This window comes from Micromesistius poutassou (assembly GCF_964030765.1).
Source record: "Micromesistius poutassou genome assembly, chromosome: 9".
Classification (NCBI taxonomy): Eukaryota; Metazoa; Chordata; class Actinopteri; order Gadiformes; family Gadidae; genus Micromesistius; species Micromesistius poutassou.
This window is the reverse complement of record NC_140279.1, coordinates 8,744,849-8,759,337: the sequence shown is the minus strand read 5'-3', so window position 1 is coordinate 8,759,337 and position 14,489 is coordinate 8,744,849. Positions and strand designations below refer to the sequence as shown.

Below are 14,489 nucleotides of genomic sequence, written 5' to 3'. Positions count from 1 at the left end.
AATTACGATTTTTGCGTCATTTAAAGCAGGAAGTGTAAGGGGGGGGGGCTCTAAAAAACTACAAGCACTAGTTCCAGTGGGTGGGACTCAGGGTGTATGGTATAAACGGTATAGAGAGTATACCGGTGTGAATTTGTGCTACAGTATGGATTTTGACGTTACCGTATGACCAGTGTGACCGGTAGATCACACGAGCACTAAAGAAGCAATTACGTAGTACCAGAGATGCAGTCGTTTATTCATAATATCATACGGAGGTGCACACAGCTTTTGGCCGTGTTCTATAAGATATTCTAGAACACTCCGGGAGCTCCGGCGGGAGACCTGGATCTCTATATCTATATAATTTTGTATAATAAAGTAAGGGATAATGTATAGAACGCCGGTCATTATCGGGAAAAAGGACACCGACGCGAAGCGGAGGTGTCTTGCTTCGCCCTGAAGGGGCTTATTTTGGATAATTACCAGCGACGTTCTATACATTATCCCGCTTATTACGCGGCTACTTGCCAAAACAAAAAAAATAACTAAATAACAATTTATTTGTTACCAGCATTCATAGTGTTGATCAGCAGAGAAATAGTCCGCCAAAGACGTTGACGTCGCTTAGCAACCGAATACGCTGGGGTTGATAAGTTACCGGACTACTTGCGGAGTGATATGAAAGACAAAGGCAAAAAATCCACTTTCCTTGATAGAGGTCATTATATGCTTAGCAATGGTCAATTATCAAAAAATAATTGACCGCCATGCAAGTGAACGGCGCATTCCACAGAATTGAGAAGAGCCGTGTAATAATATAATATAATACATAGACATCTATAATATAATATTTAATATCATGGCGAAAAGCTGTGTGCGCCTCTGGATGATATTATGAATCATAAAGACTGCGTTGGGTTCTCCGACTTCTCTGGTCCTTGCACATCAATCTGAATTCGCGGTTCAATCTGGACTTCAGAGAGTCAAAGCCAAAGTTTCTTCCCCGAATTCCTTCTCCACCATGGCCGAGAATCAAAACACAGGTCTTATTTTTCCGACAGTTCGACAGTGCGAATTACATTCCGCACCCAACCAGACCCGCTATAAATTGATACTGACGCCCGACCCGCACCCAAAGTAAAATTAGACACATTACTGTAGATGGAACGCTGGGGAATTACACTATCTGGTGTTCAAGTCTTGGTGAAATGCTCCTTGAAATGTTTATAATGCCAGAATGTAACATGGTGCGCCCATGCTGTTGACTTTTTCCACATTTTAAACATAATTCTATAATAACATTGTTTCGAGATGACCATTACAGTAATTTAATAATATATTATTTTTAATTGCAACTATGTCCTTTCAAATTCAGCCCATGGAAATAAGAGTTTTAAACATTTTTATTCTTCTAAGGAACTATATATTATTTTCTTGAATTTGTAAGTTTTTAACATTTTGTTCTGGCAAATGTTCTCTTTTCCTTTACTGCCCAAAAAGACAACCCTGTGTCCTGTCACTGAATGCCCACAGGGGCCTTTTCAAATGGATTTCCCTGGCTTAATACAGTAGGCATGCTGGTTAAACACCTGTCCAACTAAATAAAGTCAAAATGTCAAAAAAGTCTTCACTCTGAACCAATAGCAGCAGAGCAAGACGTGTGCATTTATCTTATTGTCATCAAAATATGTGTTGGTCTTCCATCCACAGAAAGTGTCAGGAAGATTATCGACAAATCTCCAATCAAGTTTGTACGTGGTATTAAACTTGACACCAAAAATGGCAAAACGGAGGAAAGAATTTTGGTAAGTTAATCCTTTAAACCAGTCTGTCTGTCTATCTGTCATGTTTAGTCAAAGGTGTGAAACCATTTGGTTATTACCTCAATCCAAGGCCCGCTGCTCTGTTTTTCTATCTCTCCTTCTGTTCCTCTTATCTTCCTCCCTCCCTCTTGAAAGTTAATACTGAATATTCAAAAATGGGACAAAAGTCAGATACAGAAGCAGAATGTGCTTTTGAGGTGGATTGTGTTGGTTTGCGATAACAACAGCTCTGACTATCTAAATGTTCTCTCTCTGGTCAGCAAACTACAGACACTACAAACATCTGCAGCTCTCTGAGACTGTATCTGTGGGTTGAAGGGATTAATATAGGTGTGTGTGTGTGTGTGTGTGTGTGTGTGTGTGTGTGTGTGTGTGTGTGTGTGTGTGTGTGTGTGTGTGTGTGTGTGTGTTTCTGCTGGTTTGAATCGAATCAGGCCTGGGTTTCTGTGAGCCCCAACTGTGGACGAGGCAGGGGGCCAGCCTTTGATTCTGTGCTGCTTTCCACAGAGTATGTGTGCCAGAGATACCCAATTTCTCTTTAGCTGATATCTGTAGTTGGGGCGGGGGGGGCGAGCCGTGTCTATCAGATTGGAAGTGGACATTTTATTTTGGGAGTGTCTTAACGTTGTTTGCAATGGTTTATTGTGGAAATGTGTATAATGTATACAGGAGCATATTGAGCTCTGCTCATCCCATTATTTAGAGGGAGGAATCCAAAATGTTCTCTGTTCAATTGCCTCTGTTTCACATGTAGCTGATTACAGGAAGTGTGCTGCTATAGCAATTGTGAGATTGCTTTGAGGTAAAGTGTGCCCCCCCCCCCCCCCCTCCATCTGCAGTGACGTTGGCATAATGTGTTTGCCCTGGCTGAAATCATCTGTGTTCCTTTGGTACACCGGATACCATTTCTCCCATGTTGTAGTGAGTGCACTCCCTCTGTGAAGCAAGCTACTGCTGTGGCCATGTGGCCCATCATGTGGTTAGGAGGTTTCTTCTTCTTCCTTTGATATTCAGGGACTTTGATATCTCTTTCTATCTGCCTGTTCCATATTTCCAGTCCAATCTCTTTCTCGCTCTCTCGCTCTCTTTCTCTGTCTCTTTCTCATGTAACAGCTTCTGCTAAGATGTGCTTGGACACGTTTCCTGCTCTTAGATGCTACTCCTTCTAGCTGGAGACAAGAGGCAAGTCTTTTAATGGTGAATGGCAGTTAGTGTTTTGGGGCAGGGATAGATTAGTTACTCATTTTTAGTTATTTTAGTAAGTAAAAATAATCACAGCTGATGAAACAGGGTTTGAAATGAGTAATGGTTGCAAAAATGTCCACCACATTGCAGCTCTATCAACCAGCTCTACACTGTAAGAAATAAAAAGTGAATTCAACTTGAAATTTCAAGGCAACTGTCTGCACAGGATTTTGGGGTTTTCATGTCAACTCAAACTTCTACGTTTTGAAGAAAATATCACACAGTTGTGCCAACTTAATTCTTATAGTTGTACCAGCTAATTTCAAAGTTGAGACAACTTTGAAAGTTTTTTTGATCCAAATAACTTGTCTTTCATAACAATGAAAGTTTCAGAAATCTAGTTGTACACACTAAGAATTCTAAGTCAATATTATATTGAATCATTCATGTGTAAAAACATCCATTTTGAGTTTTTCTTACAAAGGAAATCCTATTAACAATTACACAAATTGACGATAAACCAGCCTTTTAATTTTAAACAATTTTGCATGTTTATATTTCACCATGAGGGTAACAAACAGCTTTAAATCTTAGGATGCCATAGGATTCATAGGATCCCATATGTGACATGCTGGCTCTATGCATGCAACATAAACTGGGGAGACCATGCTTTTTACAAAAAACTACAATAAAGAATTTATTTTGAAATAAATATAATAAGAAGTGTGGTGCAAGTCAGTATAAATGAAAGTAACCAAAAAGGTCATGCGAAGATCAGTCCATGTGTTACAAACAAAGGAAATCAAATGCCTGGAGGAGGGTGAAGCCAGGGCCCCGTTTCCCGATAACGATGGATCCATGCTCGTACGATCGTACGATGGATCTCATGATGCATCGTTAATTTTAGGGGAGCGTTTCCCGAAACTCATCTTAACATGAACGTGCGTGCTCTGTTCTTACGACGTCGTAGGATTGTAGCTGTCTACTGACACGGTGCTGAAATGGGCTCCGTATGAGGGGGAGACGCAGGAATCTTGTTGGATTAAACTATATTTTGTGGCAGCAAAAAAATATCTCCCCATCAAGGCCAACAGCAGAGTAGCCTACGAAAAGAATAGACTAATATGAATGCTACAAATATTAAAACACAATTGATTTGGTCTAGGCCGACATATGCTATATCAGTCCTAATCCCGAACGCACCGTGCGTAGGCTACATAGTTTCACGGCATTTTCTCCCCTGAAATAATTCCATATTACAAAAATAAAAAATAGCATGTGTCTGTGTGACAACTATAGCATTTATTAAAATGTACTGATTTCTGAAACATGCTTTGCAACGCAAAGAGGGCAGACTTTCTCTGATTCCGCAGAAGGTTTCATTCATTCATTCATTCATTGGCGCGCCGTGCACTCTCTAGAAACTTTGGTGTCAACGTTAAAAATGCAACGTTCCATTCATTCATTATCATTCAAACGCGGAGGCATTGACACGGCTATTGCTGTTGCTCGTCTAGATCGATTCCTGCCCATTAGTGGTTGCACGCGGACACGATTGTTGACGGGGGGGGCGCGATCCCAACAAGCATGCCGCTCCATGATTGGCCGGCCCAAACGGCCCACGAGAGGCCGCGGCCCTTCTGGCATCTGCCCAAATGCCAATGCTGACTCTCGTGACTTCTCAGCCCTCGAGTCTTTACCACTAAACACAGTCAGTGAACGAACGGCGACTTGCGAGTCAGCGCGACTCAGCGACTAGTGGGTGGAGCTGGGAGTCGAGTCTCGGCGAACGAACGAGACGAACGACGACGAACAAGAGCGGCGAATCAGGTCGGTTCGTTCGTTTTAAAGAGTCGTTCGTTCAAACTGATTTGTTCGCGAACGAGCCACCACTACTGCCCATATTGTTGGGCAGGGGTATGATGATGCAGGCAACGTAAGCGGGAAAGGCACGCATCGCAGCACAGTTTCCCGCAGCAGTCTACGTTCACTGCAGAAACCACACTCTCAACTTGGCGATTGTGCACTCCACTAAGGTCAGGGATGTTCGTAACTGTCTAGACACGGTCTAATAAATAGTGAACTTCATCACAGCCTCACCGACGCGCCTACAGTGCTTTATGGCAAACAATCGCAACAAAAAACGCCTGCAGAAATTATCCGACACCCCATGGTCTCAGCATGATTCATGTACAGTATGTCTTCTGTCATTGATCAATATGAGGACATTTTAACCACGATGGTTGAATTAAAATCAGAGGGAGACAGCAAGTGCCGCTCGCAAGCGACCTCCCACACGAGCAACGGAATCATTTGATTTTATTATATGCCTTGTGATAGGGTTGCCTTGTGACGTGGCGTTTGATCGCCTACATTTCGACTGCGAATGGATTTTTGGAATTTAAAATTGCTGCAATAAATTATATTTGTGTTGACTTCTAACATGTCTCTGTCTTTGCTGTTTAAATCTAACAGTAGTCTACGAGTAATATATATGCGGGAACCACTGTTTTTGGGGTATTGCAAAATAGCGCCAGCTGGACATTCAGTGGTATTGGATGACGTGTTTTAATAAAACACATCCAATACACGGAATGTCCAGCTGGTGACTCCACTGAGGCTATAGTAACGATGCATCCTAGTGCTTAACGAGTACCCCTGTAGGCGTCGTTAGCTACGAGGGTTTTAACAACGTCGTTACATAACGATGCTTTCGGGAAACGGTCCGAAAATTCTGCGATGATCGTACGATGGTGTTAACGACGTTTAGGCTAATGATGCTTTCGGGAAACGGGGCCCAGGTCTGTTGTCTGGGCAGGCTCTATATACTGCGGTCCCGGTCCAACCTACACCTGCCGACAATCTCCTAATTAGTAGGGAGAGCAACACAGGCATACAAACAGCAGGGGCGGGGTCAAAGACCCACCTGGGTCGTCACACCCCCCCTCTTAAAACAGAAGCCCACCTAGATGGGATTCTGTACCAAAGAAACAATCAAAACAATCAAAATAAATAAATCAATAACCAATCAATCCAAAACAAGTAGAAACAACCAAAAACAACAAAAACTCAACCACCACCAGCTATCTCCAACCAACACTACCACTACCACTCCTCTCGCCCACCAGTCTCCGGACCTCCTGTCCCACAGCAAAACCGGGCCCAAGCACTTTAAGAGGGACAGGGGAGGAGTGAAATAATAACATGCATGAAATCAACCACCATTCCACCACCTCCGGGCGCTAACGCATGGGAAGTTGGAACCATAGGATTCAATTCGTATTTGTTTATTTTGCCAACTCAGTTTATGGAGTGAGATCAACTTTTAACCAGAAACGTTTGGAAGTTAGTTCAAACAGCTCAAATAAACAGTTGACAGTGAAAGTTTTATGTTCACTCAATGTAAAAATCCTTTTAAGACCAGCAATTTCAAGTTATCGTTTTTACAGTGTACTAACCAGGGAAAGTTTTATAATTGAAATCAAGTGTTATTCCTTTTTGTCCTTCAAACAAGGATCTAGATGGTTTATTGTCATATGCACAAAAAATACAGAAGCAGTGGCAATGGCAATGAAATTCTTGAGTCTCAGACTCCTTCAACAGTTCAATATAAATATAAAAAGTACAAGAGAAACACAAGTAAAGAGAGCTGAGACCTAAATAAATGAAAATAAATCAACTACAATACTGGACATTAAATAATTAGAATAAAATAAAAATATAATAATAACTGTAATGTATAAATACATACAGCATAAACAGATGTGAAATGTAAACAGACATTGTTATACAGATGTCGACTGTTATAAAGTGGCATAGCGGTGAGCTAAGTAGCTCAGGAGTTCAGTCTTATGGCCTGTGGGATGAAACTGTCCCTGAGTCTGGTGGTGAGACCGGATGCTGCGGTAGCCTCTACGAGACGGCAGCTGCTGGAGCAGTTTGTTGCTGGGTTGAAGGAAGGGAAGGAAGAAGAGTGTGCGCTGGACTCTCTTTTCTGTGGTCTTCTTTTGATGTGGACAACTTTTAATAAGAAGCATCTTTTGGGGTCTCTCTCTCTCTCTTTTCTCTCTCTCTCTCTCTCCAGCTATCCCATTGGTCTCTTTACTTCTCTTTCTATTTCTCTCTCTTCTGCTTTCATCATCGTTTATTTGTACCAACCTTCTCACACCATCAGGTCGTGACCCCAACTCATCCCTCGCAAAGTAACACTATAATATCTTTTTAATCAAGTCCCACTAGTCAAGCTCTGAGTTGGGGTTTTAGTTGATTGCAGCATCCCCCTAGCCTGGCTATTGCCAGAACAAGCTCAATCGTAGATTGCACTTTGGTCTGGGGAGGCTTCTGTCATTTTCTTCAGCACACAACGGGTGTAGTTCCAATGACTCTGTACTCAATTGAATAGTCCTTCAACCAATCAGACCAATGATCCGGATGACGTACTATGCAGAGTGACGGGAAAACTCCAGGCAGGTGTCAACAAACCTGATTGTTTTGTAGCACAATGGGTTGGCAATGGCAGGTTTGCAGGTTGTGAGAGAGTCGGGCAAATCTGAACGAATTTGCAATCGCTGCGTTACTGTTCTCTCACACCTTGAGCACCATTTGACCTCATACTGGAGATGGAAGGATGAGTAAATCGCTGGCAGAACGGTCTGGGGTTACCCAAGTACGAAGGTTACAATCACGATTGACTCTGAAGAAGGCAGGCCGGTTATTCATAGAAAAGGGTTTACATTTAGATGCCACTGAGGGAGGTGGTACAGCTGACCAGAGCACAAAGGTTAACATTTTGATTGGCTCTGAGGAAGGTAGGACAGCTGACCAGAACAGAAGGGTAAACATTTTGATTGACTCTGAGGAGGAAAGTAGGACAGCTGACCAGAGCACAAGGGTTAACATTTTGATGACATCGCTCACTGGTGAGGTGGCTGAACCGAGCACAAAGGTCAATATGTAGACGACACTGAGGAAAAGCAGGGTGGCAAGACAATACACGGCATGGAAAACAAAGCCTATATGACTAAAAGGTAGCAACATATGTATTTTTCCATCACACCAGCCAATAGCGCGCCAGGGGGAAAAACCAGCTTGGTGATTGGCTCCAGTAAATGTGGATCGGGAACAGGAAGAAAAGTATTGCTCCTCTCCAGCCCCTGCTGCAGGGCTAATTCAAATCGCCGGCAGAATGGGCTGGGGGTACCCAGTCTAGCATCCCCCTCTTCCCCCTCCCAGTCCCTTGTACCCAGGTCGCTCCATCACCCCCCACCCAGACGCCCGCACACACGCAGACACACACATTTTGTTTCCACCCACTCTCTCTGCAACTTCTCTACCTGTTTCAGACATCGGGGTCGACTAGGCTTTGGTTGGGTGGGAGGAAAGAGTGTGCGTGGTGAAGTGAAGGGTTGTATCAGGCACCAAAGGCCAACAATTACAACAGAGAGAGAGAGGTGAGGCTGGCACTAATGCAATAACTCACTTTTTCGAGTGAGTAAAAACAGTGAGTAAAAACAAAAAGTGAAATGTGAAGTGAGTGACAGAGAGGTAGAGAGATATTCAGTCGGGGCCTCATGTGAAAGACAGATCAAGTGATTGGGAGTGATGGAGCAGAAGACTAGTGGGGAAAGGGTCGAGGGCAGGACTCCGGAGAGGAGACAAAGAGTACCTCTGATCCACAGAACAGCTCTCTCTGTTAGTCTAGTCCAGGGATGGGAAACTGGAAAAATCCTCACTGATCCTCACTGAGGCCCGCAGATAATTTAAGATAACGCTAACCTATGGGGGCAAGCTGTTTATCCGCATTTGGGGCCTCTAAACATATTCAGAAAACCATTTCAAGACCTATCCAACACGAGTTGGTTCCTTATGAGACACCACCGTGCTTGTTTAACTCATAGTTTGGCAAAACAGTATAAACTTTTTTGCATGGAGTCACTCACCTCAGATTACCCCGTTGACATATCCAGAAAGCCCTTATTAGCCAATAGCAGAACGGATGTGCGCGAATGCACAGCCACTGTGGCTAGTGGCTGGGTGTGCATCCATGGGGTGACCCTCAGGAAAACGATAAAGGGGTTAAGAATCGCCAGATTTCTCCTTTAAAGGACAATTCTGGTATTTTGAACATTGAGGCCCCTTTCTGGTTTGTCTAGGATGAAATTGAGTGGTTGACACCAAAATTTAGACTATTGGTCCTGTCTCGGGTATTTGGCTAATTTCAAATCGCCCCTGCCTGGTTCAGAATGGCTGGCTACGGGCATTCACAAACTTCAAAACACAAGTTTCTCAGTGCTCAAAACAACCCTGAACGTTTGTTTTCAGAAATCATAGCGGAATACAGTTTCTGTCGTGTTTTATTTGGCATTTTGTAAATCCATTGATTTCTGTTGGAAGACTCATTGCTCGTTGACCGGAAACGGAAAGTGGGGCTGGTTTAGTCTTTTCGCTCAGTTTAGCCCTACTGAGCGAAAAGACTGCAACCAAAAGTAAACAGCCCAATTTCCGTTTCCGGTTCCGGTCCGGTTTCCGTTTCAATTGGATTTACAAAATGCCAAATATAACACAACATAAACTGTCGCTACGATACTTGATTCGGAACATCAACGAACACCACTAACCACTCGGTGAGTTGCACATGTCTGAGAACGAGTGTTTAGGATTGTTTTAAGGACAGGTTTGTGAATGCCCGTAGCTAGCCATTCTGAAGCAGGCAGGGGCGATTCTAAATGAGCCAAATTCCCGAAACAGGACCAATAGTCTAAATTTCGGTGTCAACCACTCTATTTCATCCTAGACAAACCAGAATGGGGCCTCAATGTTCAAAATACTGGAATATAATGGTAGTTGTTGCACTTAATGTTCAGTCACTATTTTTCAGTTTTGTGCCATCATTGAATGATGATGTATGTGAGCCCTTTGCACTGAAAAAAATCACTCATGTGGCTGTTGTTGTTTCTTTTAAAACAAACTTGTTGTGTTTGTCATGTTAAAAATGCATTTGAGCATGGAAAATATGAAACTAATGTTCAAGTTGGTTCAATTAACATACATAGGCTATGAATATGAATGAATTTTTAGGTAGTGGCCATCCCCAAAATACCAGAATACAGGAAATCCCATCTACCAAATTCAAGATTTTATGGGGAAGGACCCCCAGACCCCCTGTACATGACGGCACACCAACAAATGTCATCACCAGCCACCACTGATGCATACATATATCTACACATAATTTGTTCTTATTAGGGACCGAGCCAAACTTGGCAAGGACCCTATTGAAATCCTCATGTTTATTAGGGACCGAGCCAAACATGGCAAGGTCCCTATTGAAACCCTCGTGTTTATTATTATTATTATTATTATTTTTAGCCACTTCGACTGCATTTTTCCCCCCCTGCACATATTCTAAAACTCAAAATTTTTTGGTGCAATTGTGGGGACTGGTGAAAAATTTGATATTCTAGCCCTCAAATTCACATTCGCCCCTAGGTGGCGCTATAGCAACTGTTCAAAAGTGCAAACTTTGCACAAGCATATCTCGCCACCGGTTTGACCTACACTCATGAAACTTTGCACACACATGCATATCCTCATGATGAACAAAAAAGTCTCTTGAACTGAACACTTCCGGTAGCCATATTTTCCGCCATTTTGAATTTAGTTAAAAACAGTAAATTCCCCAAGAATCCCAGGTTTTTCGACTTTGACCAAAATCCTTTGGCACATATCATATATGGCCCATTATCTTCAATCTCACTTAAGGATTAGTCTGTACAATAAAGTTTAGAGCACCAATGAGTTCTAAAAGTGGTGTGGTTGAAACCTCGAAAATAGTTAATTGCTCTTATCAACGTCAAGTTGGACGCCTATGATGTTGGCCCCAATACAAAAGTTGTTCAGAATCAAATTCTGAACAAGATAAAGTCAACATATTTTCAAATGGGGCGTGGCTTCGAAGTGGGCGTGGCCCGTTACTAAAATAGCCACAGTTCATAGACGCAATGTTTGATTTGAGCGGGACCAACTCAGTGGTCGTTAGGTACCAATGTTCTAACTGCTCAATTAAAATTGAGTCGATTGAAAAAACAACATGGCCGCCAGAGCCTCAAAATCACTGTGCGGAGATCATAATAGTTATGAATATGAAATTCACAGGACACGTGTAGACTGGTGCCGGTAGCTCACATACCAAATATCGTGTTTCTCATCTGTGTAGCGCCCCCTACAGGAACTTTAAAAAGCATCCCCGGCGCCACGTTTCACCAATATGTATGAAACTCAGTATTCACGTACTATGTGCCCATACCTACAGAAAAGCCTCTTGGACCCATGCCCCAAACCCCACAGGAAGTCGGCTATTTGCATTTTTAATTTTCACTCTCGGCGGCCATTTTGAATTTTTTTCACTTTTTTGCCTTGTATTTGAACTAACTCCTCCTAGGGAATTTATCGAATCTGCTTCCAAATTGGTCAGTACAGTCATGAAATGGTGCTGAATAAACGCCGTGCTATTTGGGACTGTGCGTTTAAGGGCGTGTCCGTGGCGTGCCATCAAAGTTGGCCATTTTTGAATGGAATTTCACTTTTTCGCTTTGTATTTGAACAAACTCCTCCTAGGGAATTTATCGCATCTGCTTCCAAATTGGTTAGTACAGTCAAAAAATGGTGCTGAACCAACGCCGTGCTATTTGTGACTGTACATTGAAGGGCATGGCCGTGGCGTGCTGTCAAAGTTGGCCATTTTTGAATGGAATACTTTCACTTTTTCGCCTTGTATTTCAACTAACTCCTCCTAGGGATTATCGGATCATTGATGTAGGGTTAATAATGTTAGTTAAAGTTGTTACAACATGTAATTCAGTTAAATGTGGTCTTACATGTTAATGTCAAAACAATCAGTAGGACACCACAGGGCACCTCTGCTTCTACAGATTACATAAATTTGCGAATTTTTTTTAAAACTGCGCTTTTTTAAAACTGCGCGCAGTGATGAACGGGACCTCGTGCCGGCTTGCGGCTGCGTCACGTGCGGTCCTAACATGTGCACATCTTGCCAGCACACATGTTACGACGGCACGTGACGCGGCCGCAAGCCGGCGCGATTTTTTTTTTAAAACTGCGCGCAGTGATGAACGGGACCTCGTAGTGGCGGCTGCAAGCCGGCGCGAGGTCCCGTTCATCACTGCGCGCAGTTTTAATTCTTCTTCTTATTATTTTCCCTCATCTTCGACTGCATTTTTCCCCCCCTGCACATATTCGAAAACTCATTTTTATTTGGCACATTTTGTGGGACTGGTGAAAAATTTGATATTCTAGCCCTCAAATTCACATTCGCCCCTAGGTGGCGCTATACCAACTATGCCAAAATTTCAACGTTTGCACAAGCATAACTCGTCACCGGTTGGACCTAAACTCATGAAACTTTGCACACATATGCAAATCCTCATGTTGAACAAATTTGCAGATACTAACTTAGCACTTCCGGTAGCCAGATTTCCCGCCATTTTGAATTTAGTTAAAAACAGGAAATTCCCCAAGGATCCCAGGTTTTTCGACTTTGACAAAATTCCTTTGGCACATATCATCTATGGCCCATTATCTTCAATCTGACATAAGGATTAGTCTGTAGGATAGATTTCAAAGTACCCATGAGCCATTGAGTTCAAAAAGGGGTGTGTTTTTCACCCCCAAAATAGTAAATTGCACATATCTACATTAATTGGACTCCTATGGTGTTGGACCTCTCTACTAAAGTTGTTCAGAATCAAATTCTGAACAAGAATAAGTCAACAATTTTTCAAATGGGGCGTGGCATCGAAATGGGCGTGGCCTGACACTAAAATCGCCACAGTTCATAGACGCAATGTTTGATTTGAGCGGGACCAACTCAGTGGCCGTTAAGTACCAAAGTTCTAACTGCTCAATTAAAATTAAGTCGATTTAAAAAACAACATGGCCGCCAGAGCCTCAAAATCACTGTGCGGAGACCGTAATAGTTATGAATATGAAATTCACAGGACACGTGTAAACTGGTGCCTCTAGCTCACATACCAAAATTCGTGTTTCTATTTTTTGTAGCGCCCCCTACAGGAACTTTAAAAAGCAGCCCCTGCGCCACGTTTCACCAATATGTATGGAAATCGGTAGGCACGTATAACGTGCCAATACCTACAGAAAAGCCTCTTGGACCCATGCTCCAAACCCCACAGGACGTCGGCTATTTGCATTTTTTATTTTCACTCTCGGCGGCCATTTTGAAAAAAAATTCACTTTTTTGCCATGTATTTGAATGAACTCCTCCTAGGGAATTTATCGAATCTGCTTAAAAATTGGTCAGTACAGTCAATAAATGGTGCCGAACCAACGCCGTGCTATTTGTGACTGTACGTTGAAGGGCGTGTCCGTGGCGTGCCGTCAAAGTTGGCCATTTTGGAATTCCGTCGCCTTGTATTTGAACTAACTCCTCCTAGGGAATTTATCGCATCTGCTTCAAAATTGGTCAGTACAGTCATGAAATGGTGCTGAACCAAAATCGTGCTATTTGTGACTGTACGTTGAAGGGCGTGTCCGTGGTGTGCCGTCAAAGTTGGCCATTTTGAATGGAATTTCACTTTTTCGCATTGTATTTGAACGAACTCCTCCTAGGGAATTTATCGCATCTGCTTCACAATTAGTCAGTACAGTCATGACATGGAGCTCAACCAACGGCGTGTTATTTGTGACTGTACGTTGAAGGGCGTGTCCGTGGCGTGCCGTCAAATTTGGCTGTTTTGAATTCCGTGGTCTTATTTTCGCTTTTTTCCCCTTGTATTTGAACGAACTCCTCCTAGGGTATTTATCGGATCTGCTTCACAATTAGTCAGTACAGTCAAAAAATGGTGCTCAACCAACGCCGTGTTATTTGTGACTGTACGTTGAAGGGCGTGTCCATGGCATGCCGTCAAAGTTGGCCATTTTGAATGGAATTCTATCACTTTTTCGCCTTGTATTTCAACAAACTCCTCCTAGGGAATTTATGGGATCATTGATGTAGGGTTAATGAACATGTAATTCAGTTAAATGTGGTCTTACATGTTAATGTCAAAACAATCAGTAGGACACCACAGGGCACCTCTGCTTCTACAGATTACATAAATTTGCGAATTTTTGTTAAAACTGCGCTTTTTTAAAACTGCGCGCAGTGATGAACGGGACCTCGCGCCGGCTTGCGGCTGCGTCACGTGCGGTCCTAACATGTGCACATCTTGCCAGCACACATGTTACGACGGCACGTGACGCGGCCGCAAGCCGGCGCGATTTTTTTTTAAAACTGCGCGCAGTGATGAACGGGACCTCGTAGTGGCGGCTGCAAGCCGGCGCGAGGTCCCGTTCATCACTGCGCGCAGTTTTAATTTTTGTTTATTTTGTAGCTTCTCTGATATACAATTAGGTGAGGAGCGTGGTCATGTGGCCCTCTGATGGTGATGATGAAAAATTATCTCTCAAAAATTGGCCCTCTTT

General features: G+C 43.0%; 1 protein-coding gene across 1 annotated transcript in view; it reads left to right on the top strand.

Moving 5' to 3' along the window:
• LOC311353662 (capping protein, Arp2/3 and myosin-I linker protein 3-like) overlaps positions 1–14,489 on the top strand; it is a gene marked incomplete at its 3' end in the record, with an annotated part of 40,959 nt that overhangs the window by 2,395 nt on the left and 24,075 nt on the right. The window contains exon 2 of the mRNA XM_084473558.1: positions 1,693–1,787. Coding sequence (XP_084329684.1) covers positions 1,693–1,787 — 95 coding nt within the window. The remainder of the gene's footprint in view (positions 1–1,692; positions 1,788–14,489) is intronic.